General features: G+C 44.6%; 1 protein-coding gene across 1 annotated transcript in view; it reads right to left on the reverse strand.

The window, feature by feature from the left end:
* Positions 1-16,481, reverse strand: part of LOC126266993 (uncharacterized) — a 33,839-nt gene extending 17,358 nt beyond the window's left edge. Inside the window, exon 1 of the mRNA XM_049971736.1 lies at positions 16,390-16,481. Coding sequence (XP_049827693.1) covers positions 16,390-16,413 — 24 coding nt within the window. The 5' untranslated portion in view covers positions 16,414-16,481. The remainder of the gene's footprint in view (positions 1-16,389) is intronic.
* Between the last annotated feature and the right edge of the window lie 2,150 nt (positions 16,482-18,631).

Genomic DNA, 18,631 nt, shown 5'->3' on the forward strand with positions numbered 1-18,631 from the left:
CATATTCCTATTATGTAACATTCAAGGATAAACTGAAGGTATAAATAGAAATAGTCACTGCAGCCGTCAAATACGATACTGTGATATTCGTGAGGAGAGGAGCTCAAATTATTATGTAGTAATCAATTCATAGGACGCGAAAGGAAGAAGAGAAGTTTTTTGGTATATTAGATTTGTAGCAACGGTGGGAAATAAGTGTTTGTCTATATTATAAAGGGTGTTCCCGAAATTCAGTGCCCAAACTGACAGATATAATGACGGAGACAACAACAAATATATTTAGTTAAGCAAGAGGGTGTCGGAAAGGCAATAGCGGACTACGAAGTACTCAGGGGGGCGATTGGTGTGACTGAGTCCTATATTGTTGTGATCTGTGTTACAATAAAATTTCAAAATGCACACCATTAATATTATTTCAGAATCGGTATCGAAGTAGCAGAGCGCGTTCGATGGAGAGTATGTGACGTAGCCTGTATACGTCTGGTTTTTTGCAAGAAATTCTTGCAACGAGTTCCTTCACACGAGAAGAATACACTTTGGTATTCATTTTTAGACCAGAGGTAGAAGTTCAATGTTATAAGGACCAATGAATAAGTTTTTACTGGCAGATCCACCGATTTCCGATAGTACAGATTAATGCTGCTTATACTGGTTCTGCCAAGTGCGTTGGAGTCCTATCATTCGAATATCAGGACGCCACAACGCTACGTACCTCTTATCAACTTTGGTAAATGTTTGAAAAAGATATTTTTTGTTTGTCTCCTTCAGCTTGATCGTATTAGCGCTTACTTAATATGCGCTTCCAACACCTAGTTGCCTGACAAAATATATTTCTTGTCGGCTCCATCGTCAGTTAGGGGACTTAATTTGTGAACACCGTATATATTTCACACGGAAGCAATTGTAACGGAGTTATATACATTGAATAGAGTTATCAGAGACTGTTATATTCTATTAACAAGAAAATCTTAGCTACAGTGACCCTCTGCTGCAACACCAGATATGTATTTCGAAAAGATTTAGCCTTCTTATTATTTTCTCTCCCAGAAAGTTACGGGAACAGAATGGACTCCTGAACAAATGAGTAAGTGAGACAGACTTTTGACAAATAAATATATTTTCCCGTACGACACTATACAGAACACACGTTTAGCCGTAAAGGCTGTTAAAGAGGTTTAAGTTGTGAGTAATACAATTTTTCTGATTTGTTTGCAGAAACGTTCTTTGTTTCTCACTAGCAATGGCGGCGATTCTTCAACTGCCGTGCTCCCAGTTTCCTGTCCGCTAATTGCTTCTGTCATTAGTGTCACATGGTGTCCTGTAGGAGAGTTTGTTCATTTTTCTTTCTTCTTTTTATACCAATGTTGTATCCTGTTGATTAGGGATACACCGAAGAAATTCGAAATACTGAAATTTTTGTCATAATAACGCCTGCTTCTAGCAATGAGGATTTCTAGAACTTATATACACATAGCGTCTGTATGTATTATCTAATTATTTTATGATTCTCGTTTAAATGTTCTTCGAGAAAGTGTCATACTATCAGACCGCATTTAATACTTAATGACTCTGATCAGACAGGAAGTTAATGAAGCCACATCTTTCTTGACCTGATAGAATACTGACTTGTAACCATCCCTCCTTCCCCCACCCCCTCTCTCACGCAAGTCTACGACAATCGGACAAGTGAAAATGGTTTCTTACGTAAGATACGGGGGTGGCTATTGAACTGAACTAAACCAACCTGTATTTATGGGCAACTGTATCTAAAGATTTTTATGAAATGGTGGAAGGCACACAACTTTATTTCACAGGGAGCAAATTTATGGGCCCCATCTCTCACAGTCCAACAACACTCATCCTGCTCACCCACAAAAGTCAGTTCCTGTCATGTAGTTCACGTCAAGACTACCATAAATATTTAGTTACTTCACCCGAAATTGTTTCAGATTTCTTCTGATATCTAACATTCACAGACGTCGCTACAAGAAAAATAGTTTGAATGTGATACAAACGCCTTCGATAAACATAACACTTTGCAATCTTCATACTACTCAAAATACACGATTGTTAAAATTAGATCTACAAAATTGCGTGGGCTCTTGGGGAAGTGAGATCCGACCGGTTGCGAAATGGAAACCACTTTGAAAATCAAAAATGTTTTATTTAGAACAGTTAGCTACGCTTTCCAGCTATTTCTCCATATACAAATTGTCGCTACTCTGACTTAGACATCTGTCGCAACGTTGTACAAACTTTCCAATACCCTCGTCATAGAAGCCAACCACCTGTGCTTTCCGCCAAGTCTCTACGCTGGTCTACCTCTCGTTATCCGTCCCTAAATGTTGTCTCTATAGCCATCGATTCATGTGAGTCGTGGGGAAATTTAGGGGAGCTAATTACAGGTAGCATTGTGAGTGACCAAATACATCCCATCTAAAAAGCTGCAGGAGCATCTTCGTTGCTCTTGCAGGGTGCGGCCAAGAGTTGTCATGAAGAAGGAAACACATGACATTCGTGTTATACGTGATGCATAACATCAAGCGAAATCTCTCCGCAGGCCATCATACTTGGGGGCGGTACTATTTTCTAGTCATCTTTACGTGCTCACTGTGCTCTCAGAACTGAAAAGAGTGACGTGATACGATCGACGGGCAATCTGGAGACACATCTGTGCAAAGCTTTATCGGATGTTTACTATGGTTTCCATTTCGCACCCGATCAGTCTTTACTTTCCGAATAGCCCTCGTATTCCCGATGAATTTTCAGTCACCAACATGACTTAAATAGTTATTCTGATAGGTTTCAAATTCTTTATTGTACAAAATTAATTGTCTGTTCACGTTTCCCGGCCGAAGCAAGATCTTTACTTTAACTACACTCATGCTCATAAATTAAGGATAAAGCTGATACATGGTGAAACAACGTTCCGGTGGGCGGTTTGCGGGTTTAAATCACCATGTGGTGCATTTGACCTGCGGTCGTCGCACGGTGGCGCTGGCAGCAGTCCACATACGCAAAGGTGTGTTGGTGCATGTTAGAATATTGTGCAGCGAGTAAGTGTGCAGACGCTTTCAGAGGTGACTGTGTGTTGAAAATGGCTCAAAGAACACATATTGATGGCGTTATGAGGGGTAGAATACTAGGGCGACTGGAGGCTGGTCAAACACAGCAGGTCGTAGCACGGGCCGTCCGTGTTCCAGAAAGTGTGACCTCAAGATTGTGGCAACGATTCCAGCAGACAGGAAACGCGGCGAGGAGCTACAGTACGGGACGTCCACATTGTACAACACCACAAGAAGACCGATATCTCACCATGAGTGCCCGCGGACGGCAACGGAGTACTGCAGGTAGCCTTTCTCGGGACCTCACTGCAGTCAGTGGAACAGTTGTCTCAGACCCACAGTCTACAGACGACTCAACAGACATGGTTTATTCGCCCGGAGACCTGCAAGGTGCATTCCACTGACTCTTGGTCACAAGAGAGCCCGTAAAGCCTGCTGTCAAGAACACAGTACGTCATTGGACAGTGGTCGCAGTTTATGTTCACGGACGAGTCCAGGTACAGTCTGAAAAGTGATTGTCGCCGGGTTTTCATCTGGCTTGAACCAGGAACCAGATACCAACCCCTTAATGTCCTTGAAAAGGACCTGTATCGAGGTCGTGGTTAGATGGTGTTGGGTGGGATTATGACTGGTGCACGAACACCCCTGCATGTCTTTGATAGAGGAGCTGTAACACGTCAGGTGTATCGGGACGTCATTTTGCACCAGTATGTCCGCCTTTTCAGGGGTGCAGTGGGTAACACCTTCCTCCTTATGGATGATAACGCACGGCCCCACCGAGCTGCCATCACGGAGGATTGCCTTGAAACAGAAGATATCAGGAGAATGGAGTGGCCTGCCTGTTCTCCAGACCTAAACACCATCGAACACGTCTGGGATGTTCTCGGTCGACGTATCGGTGCACGTCTTCAAATCCCTACGACACTTCATGAACTCCTACAGGCACTGGTGCAAGAATGGGAGGCTGTACTCCAGCAGCTGCTCGACCACCTGATCCAGAGTATGCCAACCCGTTGTGCGGCATGTGTACGTGTGCTTGATGATCATATCCCATATTGGTGTCGGGGTACATGCGTAGGAAACAGTGGTGTTTTGTAGCACATGTGTTTCGGGACGGTTTTCTCAACTTATCACCAATACCGTGGACTTGTGTCGTGTGTGTTCGCTATGTGTCTATGCTACTAGCGCCAGTTTTGTGTAGTGCTACGTTTTGTGGCACCACATTCTGCAATTATCCTTAATTTATGAGCATGAGTGTACTAGCCACCGACTGAATCACTCCAACGCTTCGAAAGCACGCGCATTGTACTTGGGAGTTCCCAATCACTGGCGAGAAACGTTGACGTCCAAAAGCTTCTTGTACATCAGTGACATCGCAAGTAGCAGGAATGTGCTGCTATAATCGATGTATAGTAAGGGCATCGATAATGGTACCGTTTCGTGATACACAATAGTCGGGAGCCAGTGCGAGATCAGTGTCATCCCAGCACGTAGTACATGGCAGTATGCACAAAAATGCGGCACCTACATGCACACTCGACGGCGTAGTTCGGCTAGGCGACAATGGGGTAGGTGGCGCAGGTACCGGAAGCGGAAGGCGGCGCCTCGGAGCAGGCGCGCGCCTAAATGGCGGCAGATGACAGCCGCGTGCGTAGTGTGTTGCGCCAGCGACCGCTAAAGAGGCGCGGCGAAAGCGAATTTCGCTGCCCCTTTGTGTCTGCGGCGGCCTGATTAGCTTCCAGCGTGTTGTCACGGCGACGCGGAAGCGTCGCGAGGTGCCATTATGCTCATCGGCGCGTGGACTTGTAAACTAGATGTGGGTTTCTTATGAAATGCGCTGATTACTGCAAGTAACACACTTAGAATGTTACAGTCGTAAACATAACAGACTTCAATTCGGAAGGAAGTAAAGTTTGGATTCCCGTGTGACCATACCGATTTCGGTTTTTTCTGATATTCACTATCGATTAAGGCGAAGTGTGCTACCCGAATTAGTGGTTCGTCACTAATAACGTCGTCTTCGGCTGCCCGAGATTCCCTTATCGTCCTTGAGAATATCAGTGTCACCAGCATCAGAGCCGTAAGACACCATCGACGACATATGTAACACAGTACAGATAACAAGAGAATAAAAAGCGGATCATTGTTAATTGACGAATGACAGAACCATTCTTGCGCGAAATTTGGCCTATGACTATCAGATGCCGCATTTCACAATACACTAAGTGAAAACATTTAATACACCGATTTTTATCCGATGACGGCATATGCGACAAGGGGGATAGTGCACTCCTGGCCATTAAAATTGCTACACCACGACGTAGACGTGCTACAGACGCGAAATTTAACCGACAGGAAGAAGATGATGTGATATGAAAATGACTAGCTATTCAGAGCATTCACACAAGGCTGGCGCCGGTGGCGACACCTGCAACATGCTAACATGTGGAAAGTTTCCAACCGATTTCCCATAAAAAAGACAGCAGTTGACCGGCGTTGCCTGCTGAAACGTTGTTGTGATGCCTCGTGTAAGGAGGAGAAATGCGTACCATCCCGTTTCAGACTTTAATAAAGGTCAGATTGTAGCCTATTGCGATTGCGGTTTATGGTATCGCGACATTGCTGCTCGCGTTCGTCGAGATGCAATGACTGTTAGCAGAATATGGAATCGGTGAGGTCAGGAGGGTAAAACGGAACGCCGTGATGGATCAGAACGGCCTCGTATCACTAGCAGTCGAGATGAGAGGCATCTTATCTGCATGGGTGTAACGGATCGTGGAGCCACGTCTCGATCCCTGAATCAACACATGGTGACGTTTTCAAGACAACAACTATCTGCACGAACAGTTCGACGATGTTTGGAGCAGCATGGACTATCAGCTCGGAGACCATGGGTGCGATTCCCCTTGACGCTGCATCACAGACAGGAGCGCCTTCGATGGTGTACTCAACGACGAACCTTGGTGCACGAATGTCAAAACGTCATTTTCTCGGATGGATCCCGGTTCTGTTTACAGCATCGTGATGGTCGCATCCGTGTTTGGCGACATCGTGGTGAACGCACATTGGATCGCCATACTGGCGTATCACCCTGCGTGATGGTATGGGGTGCCATTGGTTACACGTCTCGGTCATTGACGGCATTGACGGCACTTTGAACAGTGGACGTTACATATCAGATGCGTTACGACCCGTGGCTCTACCCTTGATTCGATCCCTGCGAAACACTACATTTCAGCAGGATAATGCACGACCGCATGTTGCACGTCCTGTAAGGGCGTTTCTGGATACAGAAAATGTTCGACTGCTGCCCTGGCCAGCACATTCACCAGACCTCTCACCAATTGAAAAGTCTGGTCAATGGTGGCCGAGCAACTGGCTCGTCACAATACGCCAGTCACTAGTCTTGATGAACTGGGGTATCGTGTTGAAGCTGCATGGGCAGCTATACCTGTACACGCCATCCAAGCTCTGTTTGACTCAATGCCCAGGCGTATGAAGGCCGTTATTACGGCCAGGGGTGGTTGTCCTGGGTACTGATTTCTCAGGATCTATGCACCCAAATTGCGTGAAAATGTTATTACATGTCAGTTCTAGTATAATATATTTTTCCAAAGAATATCCGTTTATAATCTGCATTTCTTCTTGGTGTAGCAATTTTAATGGCCAGTAGTGTAGATGGTTTCCGTCTCGTCCGCCAACAGGTAGCGTGGTGCCATAACTACCAGAGTGTCCTGTGTATTTATTCCTTAACAGGGACTGCTCACATCCAGAAAGCTCATTGTGGTGCAAACGTGTCAAGCAAGCAGGCTGCCATGCCACGGAGACCCACTCGTGCTTCCTACAGCCAACTGAGCGATTATGAAAGGGGTCAAATTGTGGTCTTCGAGTGGTGGGATGGTACTTTTACATTTCGGAAAATTGTCACACAAGTTGGACGTTCTGCGTTATTTGTGCAACGATGCTGGTATCACTGGTCACGTGCACATTATTACACCTATAGACGTGGTTCTGGATGTCCACGCAGCACAGACACCCGCCAGGATCGTGGTACTGTAAAGGCAGCAGTAACAGGTCGTACAGCCACCACGGTACAGGTAAGAGGGCCAGACGGGTCAATAGCCAGACGTGTCAATACGAACTGTTGTCCTGGTTATTAGGGGTGGGGCCACACGCACGCAGACCTCTAGCCCGTCTTCCACTCTTGCCACAGCATCGATGTGCACGGCTCGACAGATACCGTCACAGGATAATGTGAAAGATGGAAAAATTGGCCGTGGTCTTCAGTGATGAATCAGACTCTGCCTGCACGCTACTGATGGTCGTTTGAACGTACGACGTAGCTGTGATGAGCGCTGTCGCGTAAAGTCCAATCGTCCCAGATACAGTGGCCCCACGCCAGACCTTATGATTTGGCGTGCGATAAGCTACAACTCTCCTTCACCTTTGGAGCTGCTGGAGGGGGCGCTAACCAGCGCTCGGTTGTTAGACCCGTTCTTTTGCCGTTCTTGCAACAGGAAGGTGATGCGTTATTCCAACAGGATAATGTTCTCCCGAGCAGTGTTCGTGAAACTCAGCGTGCTCTGCAAGACATGTAGCACCTTGCCCGGCCACCATGATCTCCGGAGTCGTCTTCAGTCGAGCGCGTGTGAGATATGACGAGAGTAGAAGTGATTCGTGCGACTCGTCATCCAACGAATCTTACAGAATGACGAGAACAGCTGCAGCAGGCGTCTCATAACGTATCCTAGGACAGTATTCGCCATCTGTGCGATCGAATGGATGCCATCGTTAGCGCCTGTTGCAGTATGGGTTCCCTGCCTGGTATCTCAACCGCCCGTGCTGTTGATCTGAAAATGTAATCATATCACGTACTCGGTATGCACTGTTGCAATTCTAAATATTGACTGATCTGGAGAACTCTAATAAGGTGCACCATTTTTTTACGATAACGTTGGAAGAAGTGAATTAAAATTCGTGCTGCAGTTAATACTTGAACCCGGGTCTTCTTGGTTACTTGGCAGATATACTGACCATTACACCACCACAGCATCATGGTCAATATAGCTGCACGAACTACTCAAGTCAAATACCCTCCCCAACACAAACTCTAATTCACATCTCCCCTTATATTGTCACCATTACCAGGGCTCTCCATCATTGGAATAGTACCCCAGTAGTGGACGTAATGGGGGAAGTGCTGTATTACATGTGGCCGTATAGATCTTAAATTAAATTTTCCCTGAGACATTTAAGGCTCTACATGTAATACAGCACTTCCCCATTACGTCCAATGCTGGGGTGCTATTCCAATGTCGGAGAGCCATGGTAATAGCGACTATATAAGGGGAGATGTGAATTAGAGTTTGTGTTAGGGAGGGTATTTCACCTGAGTAGTTCGTGCAGCTATGTTGACTATAATGCTGTAAGGTGTACTGATCAGCATATCTGCCTAATAAGCAATAAGACCTGGGTTCGAGTCCCAGCTGCAGCACAAACTTTAATTCACTTTTTCAGCTTCCAACGTTATCGTAGATAAATTAGAGACTTCAATGTCTGAGAGAAAATTTAATTTAATTTATTTTTTTATTCTTACTTTTTTTTGCCTGCAGTGAAGTTATTCAGTAGATTCATTTACATTCAACTTTTTGTACAGGGTGTACGGATGTATGGTAAGGAATGCTGATTTCTAAAGAAAACAGATTCTGAGTATTTAGTTTATATCAATATTAGGAACGTTATTTTCGATCAGGACTATCAGTCTTCCGGAGGCAGTGACATTTAAATATCACGATACACGGAATACAATCTTAATGTGCCCATTCAGAGTACACAAATCATTATTGACTCAATTCTAATATATTAATTAGCAGAAAGGCGGACAGGGTGCAAAAAGGCACCAACCTCAAGACTAGTGACCCTACACCCAGAGGAAAACTTCGTTAGTACGACTGAAGTTGAATTTTCCCACTACTGTACCCACGTGGTGAATACGTTATATGTCAGTCGTACAGTTGGTAACGTCAGGCTGGTTCCAATACGTCGCTGTTAAGTCCATAACGAAATGCATCATATCTATTCTCAGTCCGCGGCGCAGTATGTAATTTTTCCTTGTCGCCATTAAAATAGCAACACCAATACCGATAGACATTAATGAAATTATATTGTGCTATTACAATGTGTCTTTCTTCCGAGTCATCAGCGAATTTTCTCTGGTGTTTTGGCAGGTATGTGGAATTTTCTTTTGCAACTTGTAGTTGGAGCCAGCCCAAAGAAATGCTGCTCATCACGTCTTTCGTGCGATGCCCACCATCAATGGAAAGAGTCAGTTCGTGTCCCGTTACAAAGAAAATGAATTTTAAATCTGAATTTTACGTACGCATCTGACACATTAGTGTGATATACGTTTTACCGATATGTATTAACAGGGACAGTAAATCACGAAGAATAACCAGTACTGCAGTAGCTACAGCACTGGGCTGGCCTGCTCTGACTGGTACCGCCATGCAGCAGCGCTGCTCAGACGCTGCTTGAGTACTGGCTATTCTTCGTGTTTTGCTGTCGTAATTAATACATGTCGATACAACGAATACCTCACTAATGTGGCAGCGTTCTGTGGAACGGAAACGTGTAATTCCGATGTAAAAAGCATTTTGTTTGAAACAGAACTGTCCATGCTGGGCGTTCTAAGAAAGACGTGTCGAGCAGCATTTGTGTGGGGTGATTCCAGCTGCACGTTTCAAAAACCAAAATGAAAATATCTGTCGGAATACCAGAGAAAATACGCCTAACGACTCTTAGGAGTGACTCAGAAATAGGTTCGTTGGCTTCCACAGCAGGTGTTATTTTGGATAAAATTATTTTGGGTATTGGACCACGTCACTGTAAATACTAAAAGAGGATCGTAGCAAGTCAGTCGAAACGTCGAAATTTTATCTGTTTTAGTGGTTACAATGACGCGACCCAGTATCCAAAATTATTTATTCAAAACAGCAGGAGTAGATGAACAAATTTGCTGGTGATTTGAAGGTGTATATGGTCAGAGAAATTTGGTGGTAAGTGGAGGATCCGGTTTCAATTCCGCTACTACCAGCGACGTTTTCCTTGGAGGGTGAACTGCAACCGGTCGCACTTAACCTCTTGATGCCAGCTGAGGAATAACTGCTCGAAGGTCTGGAAAGCTGACAACGACCAAAACATTAGTGCACTGTTCCGAGCATGGGGTCATCTGATTGATATCATTTCCAGAGGATGACAAGACGACCTGTCGGTACTGAATGACCCATCAGGACCAGTACGTGTAGCTGGATAGGGTGCGAAATTTAGTACGTTGAGCTACCAGGGTAGGTATAGAGGTAGGTATAGGGTAGATATAGAGCTGGAGCGTTAATGACAGTCACCAGTATGTCATTCCATGCTGATTCAAACCCGTGCCGCTCTCTCGGTAACGCTTGACCAAGTGTCCAATGGGTGAGAGATCTGTGAGAATGTCCTGGCGAGGGCGACAGCGGAACACACTCTCTATCGACGTACCGAGCGAGGTGGCACAGTGGTTAGCACACTGGACTCGCATTCGGGAGGACGACGGTTCAATCCCGTCTCCAGCGATCCTGATTTAGGTTTTCCGTGATTTCCCTAAATCGTTTCAGGCAAATGCCGGGATGGTTCCTTTGAAAGGGCACGGCTGATTTCCTTCCCAATCCTTCCCTAACCCGAGCTTGCGCTCCGTCTCTAATGACCTCGTTGTCGACGGGACGTTAAACACTAACCACCTCCACCACCATCTATCGACGTAAATTAGGACACTACATGGAACATACAAAGAAGAGTAAAGCCGCCGGCCATACCATGTCACGTTTATAACAGCTGGTGTACAAGTTACCGAGTACGCGGATCACCTGTGATAGTGCTGTCCAACGGCACCCTGTACCGTCACACGAAGTGCAGGGCCCCTATGATGAATGTCACCTGGCGTTGTCCGTCGATACTTCCATCGTGATGCTCTACCCTGAGTGGGTGTCGTTCCAGTGGGTAATATTGTTGGAAGAACCACAGTTGGTTCTCGTTTCTACGTTGGCCAGTAAGTGAAGCAGCAAAGAAGGTCGCCGTGCTGATAGTCAGTTGTCCTCTAGAGGTCGTCGCATTTCTTCTGAAAATACTTGTCTTGCCAGAAATAAGTCCGTTTCCTAAAATGCGTGGCGTGGCTGTTCGACCCCTCACGGACAAGGGGATAGTATCTCCTTCGAGCGGTAGCCGCGAGAGGCCGTTGAGATCCCGCATAGCGGTGGATATGACCCTCCAAAACTAGTCGATCCCATATTCTTATAACAGTATTGGGATTCCAATCATCACGTCCGGCACCAACGTGTAAAAATGAATCCCAGTATCCTTAGGCCACAGTCCTACCACTGCCGAAATACGAGTTGGTAAATATTTCTCCGTCCTACACGAGACATAACACTACTTTCACACTAACAAATAACGTTCTAATGCGATTTCTGTATGAGAAACTCACTTGTAATCTTTACTTATAAACGAAATGTAGGTGTAGTTTCTGCTAAGTACTTTATGCGATTATGCTTAAACGATGTTCATTTGCGTATCCAAAGAAGTATTACACTTCACTCCACTTTGACGTCCGCTGCATGCCGCTTTCAAGGATTGCGATTTAAATGGCCAGGAGTGTATTAGCGAAGCCATGTAAAAAATTTTCGCCTGTCGGTTAGTTCTCAAAGAGGATGAAGGAGTTGCAGGGCGACCGAGGTGGGTAGTGGCTCAATATTACTTTGCCCATGCCAGCTGTTTATGTCGCATTTTTTTTACATATGGATGGAAGACCTTACACTGCACAAAGGAATGATATTTGGAAAAAGGAAGTGACGAAAGTTCCAATTCAGTGCCTTGTTGACACTGAGGTCAACGAAGACTGAAGTCTGGCTCGTTTTGAGAAGACATGGAAGGCAACGACCAAGACATAATTAAAGAACCTTGTTGACGCCAGTTTTATGTGAATTATTCAGTCTACAGGGTCAGCCTATTTGTATGCTTAGTTGGTGGGGCGATGGTTTCATCTGCGGTCCGCCCAAAGACGCGTACAGCATCTCTACCACTGCTACACTTTACTCATTTCGAGTTCTGGAAAATAACATTTAGGGCCCAAGGCCTTCCTTAACGCTTATCCTCACTCAATAATATCTCCTTAAACTCTAATGCAACTGAATTACTACTGTATTAGTGGCAACGATACTATTTTGTAATCTTTATTGCGTCAGGACCCACAGTTGCGATGAAACATTTTGTGATGCCTTCGGCGGCCATTTCGTTTATTTGGTGTACGATTGTATAATTTTGGAATTAAGCCATTTTCAAGAATCTTAAACTGAATCATTATACAGTGGGAGCATTAGTACCACTTATGAATTTAAGATAAGAACAAGTTGTATCCCGAAACATACTAGGATGATCATATTTTACAGAAGATTCGTTAATGTTGTATTATGCCATGTACGTCTTTGTTCCAATGACACGGCGTAAGTGTACCATTAACGAATCGTCTAGAAAGTAAATTATAGTCCTCCTGGTATACCTTGGGATATTACTTGTTCTTACCTTAAATTCTTAAGTTATGTTAATGCTTCCAATGTATAATGCCTCCATTATAGATACTTGAAAATGCCGTAATGTTGCAATTGTACAATCACATATCAAATAAACAAAATGTCAGCTGAAGGCATCACAAAATCAGTTTAGAGTTCCTATTTCAGTAATAGTGTCTACTAAAACAAAAGGATGTGTCACGTAATGAACAGTCACGGGTACCCTAACATCATTCATCACAGCTGATTCTTCCACTGGAAGAGGAAGAGAGTGCTCTAAGCTTCCATTCGTCCCTCTAGCCTTTTCGTGAAATTCTGTTAGTAGAATGGGAGTTACTTTTTGTAGCAGAAGCCTGGATCCCCATTTTCGAAATATTTTAAATACAAATCCAAGAGGCGTTATTATCAAATACTGAGCTTGTAAGTTAATAGTCGAAGACTCTGACCACTGAACCAATAGGAACAATAGCGATCTCAGTACCTTCTTTGCCATATTTTGCAACGATTTGCCTTTTCCTTCTGGAACAATTTGTGTAGGAAATAATTAAAATGTCATAAAGTAAGTGCACAATACTTTGCTAGTGGGAGATCAGAATCAGATGTGCAACCTCCAAACAATATAAGAAGGAAGCAAGATTGAGATCTAGCGTCCAGCAGACATCGAGGTGCCTTCGAAGAAACCATCCCGGCATTTTCCTGGAGCGATTTGGGAAAATCACTGGAAACCTAAACCTGGATGGTCGGAAACAGATTTTAACAATCTTCCTCCCGAATGCGACTCTTGTCTGCTAACCACTGCGTCAGTCTGCTATATTACAAGCATTCTAATATTGTATGCCAAAAATATAGATACTAATTGCACGCAAACATTACTTGATGACAGCAGCGAATATTCCAGGAACACAGTAATACAAGAAATAGATGTTACCAAACACTCTCAGTCTTGAAATATACATCAATGAAATTGTCTGTAGCTTGTAGCAATATTCTACTCTGTTTCTCCAATCGAGATGAAAAGGCTTCTGCTCTCGGGAGATCTTATATTGTTCATCAGATGCGGTATCATTAAGGGTGGGTCGTTGTATGCTATCGTTGCGTTCATAATACGCTATTTTTTCCGGGTGGAGTAATCTCTGCTGACTCCTAATTCCAAGTTTAAAGAGCCTATTTCTTCAAGAACATAATTCTTATCTTTCTTCGATACTAGAAGACTAGAAATTTGCTAAAAAAAAAGAAAAAGGTAGTTATCGTCAGAACTGTACCTGAGAGTCGTGCCCGCATTACTTGCTCGACAGAAGTATTTTGTATGGAATACGTGGTATCGGGTTCGGTTCCCGGTCCGGGACATAGTCGTAATCAGCCAGAAAGTTTCAAAATACCGCATACTACGCAACATAATGAGACATTCATTCTTGTAAGATAGTATGTCCATCGTATCAGGTTACCTGAATCTTATATCATAAGTCCATATAGTGTAACCTAATTTGACAAAGTTAAGTGACATCCATTGTTTATCGATTCCTGACGACGATCCGCTTGCGTTAGAAGGCTAGTTCCTGTAATCCATTAGACTGAGAGTGCTACCGCTGCACAGGATGTAGAGTAGGAATTTACAGTGGCGTTGTCTTTTCCCTGCTGTGGTTTTTATATACAGGTTAAGGCAGATGGCAGTTAAGCAACGCCGGAAGTAGCTGGCACTTGGGTGGATGAACATCCAAGTCTTCCTTGTGCTGTTGGCAAGCACAGTGCACTCTTGCCTTGCGAGGCCAACTGAGGAGCAACTTCATTGGCAGGTAGCGGCTACTCGTCAGGAAAGATTAAAACCGCCGGGATAGCTGTGAGCTGACCGAACGCCACCCCATATCTGCATCAGATGATGGCTTTGGGACCAGGATGACACGGCTGCTCGTCGGTACCGTTGGGCCTGTCAAGGCCTTCTCGGACAGAGTTAAGGTGAATGCTGCGATGGTTACTTCGAGCAAGATACGGTCAGTTTCCTTCGCTATCTTTCTTTCACCAATCCGAGCTTCTCCTCCACTGTGAGTGGGGGGTGTCCCTCAGAGTGTAGATATGTGAAACAAACCATTGTTCCAGGACCACCAAGAGCCACAGATTACATACATGTACCGATTTCTGTTATCTGTTCACCTTCAGATAGTTTATACTGTGGCATCAGATGAAGTGGAAACTACGCTTCTTCACTGGCTTATGATACCTGAAGGTCGAAAACAGCAGTTAGCAGAGATTTATTTCATCAGCAGCTCTTATGGTGCCGAAACATTTTTTTTCAAACTTTTGCTGCATCTCGAATCATGTCGCTATCGACGGGACGTTAAGCTGAATCTTCCCTCCTCCTAATTTCCCTGGTGATCGACGAGTCCTTCCACCCGAGGACGTGTGGTTGAAGCTAAGCTAGGAGATAAGCAAACAGCAGTAGTAGAAGCTAAAAGAAAAGCGAGGTTTATTGCTGGAATTTCGAGAGCGTACCTTCCAAGAAACAGTCGAGTAACACATTACTTCCTTCTCCCGAAATGACAAAGCCGAGAAAATCAGAAAAGTTTAAGTTCACATGGAGATTTAGCTACAGTATTTCTTCCCACGGATCATACACGAATACAGGAGGAAATGGAGGGAAAGATGGAGTTACTAAAAATACAAACCGCAAGGTAGGCATATTAAGTTAAGCTGAAGATCTAGTTGTAGACTCCCTTCCCGATGCTTCATACTCCCCAACCCGAGCTCGTGTTTCATCTCTAGTGACCCTGTAGTAGACGGTACCTACAATCTTAAATTTCCCTCATTCAACGTTTCCTGCTGATCACTGAATCTGACTTCCGGGGATCTCTGTTGGAATCCTTCAGCTCGAGGAGATGTTGTTTGCTTTGGTGGCTGAAGAAGCTAAACTAAATGCTCAACAAACGACAGTGGCAGGCGCTACAAAAGAGACGTAGTGCTTGACTCGGAAGTTTGTTATTCCGAGAACAGACAGGCAACATATTACTCCCTCCCACGTATGTCTCACGTAAGGAACACGTGTAGAAAACTGAAGAAATTAGAGCTCATTCGGTGATTTACCGATAGTCATTCTCCACATGATAAATTCGCGAATGGAGCAGAAAGTTGGGGTGGGGGTGGAGGGAGGGGCGGGTGCGGGAGAATAATGGTGCCGGCAGATCTCTCCGTACGCACTGCAAGGTGATTTGTGAAGTGTAGACGTAGATTTAGCTGTAGAATTACATTCCCACGATTTATCCTACCCCAATCCGAACTTGTCTCAGATGCTACATTAGGCTTTAGTCTTGCCTCAATCAGTTTTACATCATGGTGAACGAAACTGGCTACTGGGGATCTTTGCTAGGTCCTACTGCGATCCTCCAGCCCAGGGCGATGCAGCGCATTTTGCTGGTGGCGGAAGCTGAAATAGATGCTATACAGACCCTAATGGTAAACGCTACAAGAGAGGCGCTTTGCACCACTCTCAGGCTACACTGTTGAAACTGCGAGAGCGTGCATTCACAGAAGAGCCAGGCAACATATCAATTCCTTCCACATATGTCGCACGAAATAAACCCTACGACAAATCAGAAAAATTAAAACTCCCCACGGAGATTTACCGATATTCATTCTTTTCCTGGGCCATTCACGAATGGAGCAAGAAAGGTTGCTCGCAGGGTATATATGTAGAAGCAGACGCAGGTGTAGATGTAGATGTAGACTCAGGTACTGACCGCAAACCGCTGGAGGCTGTCCATGGCGTGGTGAGAGCGGCTCTCCGCTGCGCAGCCGGAGCACGTGGCCGACGCCGGGGGCCTCTGCAAGACGAGCGAGTATCGGTGCGCGCCCGGCGCGCTGCGCGCTTATATAGAGTGGCAGCGGCCGCGGCCGGCGACTTTCTCCCCGGGCCAGCACACCCCACTGCTGCCGCTGGAAAACACCGGCAGGAGGCGGCGGAGGCGGCGGAGGCGGCGCCTGCGTGGCCGACCTGCGGACCGCAGGTCGAGGGCCCTCCTGCCGGCCGTGGTGACCAGCGGCACGCTCACTGCGCATATTCAGAGTGGTCTTACCTAGGTCGTTGGTGAAGTGGGCACGACACTAAACTATTAGGCAGGTCCAGAGCCGAAAGTTACGACCAACTACTCGTATATACATTAGCTGGTCAAACGTGTCCGGACACTTCTATGTAATCGACTACTAGCTGTCACCATAAGCGCACCCGCTAGTAGAGAAGGAGCGTGGGAGTATCGTGGGATCAATAGAGAACCAGTAACAGGAAAATTGGTCTGCCACTAAGTTCAGTAACTTCGAACGTGGGCTAATTTGATTAGATTAGCGCTTGTTCCATAGATCATGAATACGACACTTCGTAATGATGTGGAACGTGTCAGGTTAATAAAAGGTGTCTATACAAGATATTACATGACACTAAATTTTTTTTGGGGGGGGGCGGGGGGGGGGGAATGCCCTACTTACTTAGTAAAGGAGTTTTGCTATTGGGGGAGCAAAATAACTGATGATGGTCGAAGTAAAGAGGACATAAAATGTAGACTGGCAATGGGAAGGAAAGCGTTTCTGAAGAAGAGAAATTTGTTAACATCGAGTATAGATTTAAGTGTCAGGAAGTCGTTTCTGAAAGTATTTGTGTGGAGTGTATCCATGTATGGAAGCGAAACATGAACCATAAATAGTTTAGACAAGAAGAGAATAGAAGCTTTCGAAATGTGGTGCTACAGAATAATGCTGAAGATTAGATGGGTAGATCACACAACTAATGAGGAGGTGTTGAATAGGATTGGGGAGAAGAGAAATTTGTGGCACAACTTGACTAAGAGAAGGGATCGGTTAGTGAGGCATATTCTGAGGCATCAAGGGATCACCAATTTAGTATTGATCGGCAGCGTGGAGGGTAGAAATCGTAGAGGGAGACCAAGAGATGAATACTCCAAGCAGATTCAGAAGGATGTAGGTTGCAGTAGGTACTGGGAGATGAAGAAGCTTGCACAGGATAGAGTAGGATGGAGAGTTGCATCAAACCAGTTTCAGGACTGAAGACCACAACAACAACAACCCACTTACTATATATCCAAAAATTCATCTAATGAGTAGAAGGAGTTGCCATTAAGAAATTCTTTTAATTTCGTTTTAAATGCTATATGGCTATCTGTCAGACTTTTGATGCTATTAGGTAAGTGACAAGAGACTTTCGTGGCTGCATAGTTTACCCCCTTCTGAGCCAAAGTTAGATTTAACCTTGAGTATTAAAGATCATCCTTTCTCCTTGTGTTGTAGCCATGTACACGGCTATTACTTTTGAATTCGTTCGGATTGTTAATAACAAATTTCTTAAGTGAATATAAATATTGTGAGGCTACAGTGAAGATTTTTAGCTCTTTAAATAAGTGTCTGCAGATGATCTTGGATGAGCTCCAGCAATTATTCTGATTACACGCTTTTTTGCAATGAACACTCTTTTACTCAATGATGAGTTACCCCAGAATATGATGCCATACGAAAGCAGAGAATGAAAATAGGCGTGGTAAGCTAATTTACTCAGATGTGTATCGCCAAAATTTGCAATGACCCTAATAGCATAAGTAGCTGAACTCAAACGTTTCAGTAGATCCTCAGTGTGTTTTTTCCAGTTCAACCCCTCATCAATGCATACACCTAGAAATTTTGAATATTCTACCTTAGCTACCGATTTCTGATCGAAGTCTTTATTTATTAATGGGGTCATTCCATTTACTGTGTGGAACTGTATGTACTGTGATTTGTCAAAGTTTAATGAGAGGCCATTTGCAGAGAACCACTTAATGATTTTCTGAAAAACATCGTTTACAATTTCACCAGTTAATTCTTGACTGTGGGGTGTGATAGCTATACTTGTATCATTGGCAAAAGTACCAGCTTTGCATCTTCGTGAATATAGAATGGCAAGTCATTAATATATATTAAGAACAGCAGAGGATCCAA

The sequence above is a fragment of the Schistocerca gregaria genome, chromosome 4, assembly GCF_023897955.1.
Source record: "Schistocerca gregaria isolate iqSchGreg1 chromosome 4, iqSchGreg1.2, whole genome shotgun sequence".
In the NCBI taxonomy this organism is placed as follows: domain Eukaryota; kingdom Metazoa; phylum Arthropoda; class Insecta; order Orthoptera; family Acrididae; genus Schistocerca; species Schistocerca gregaria.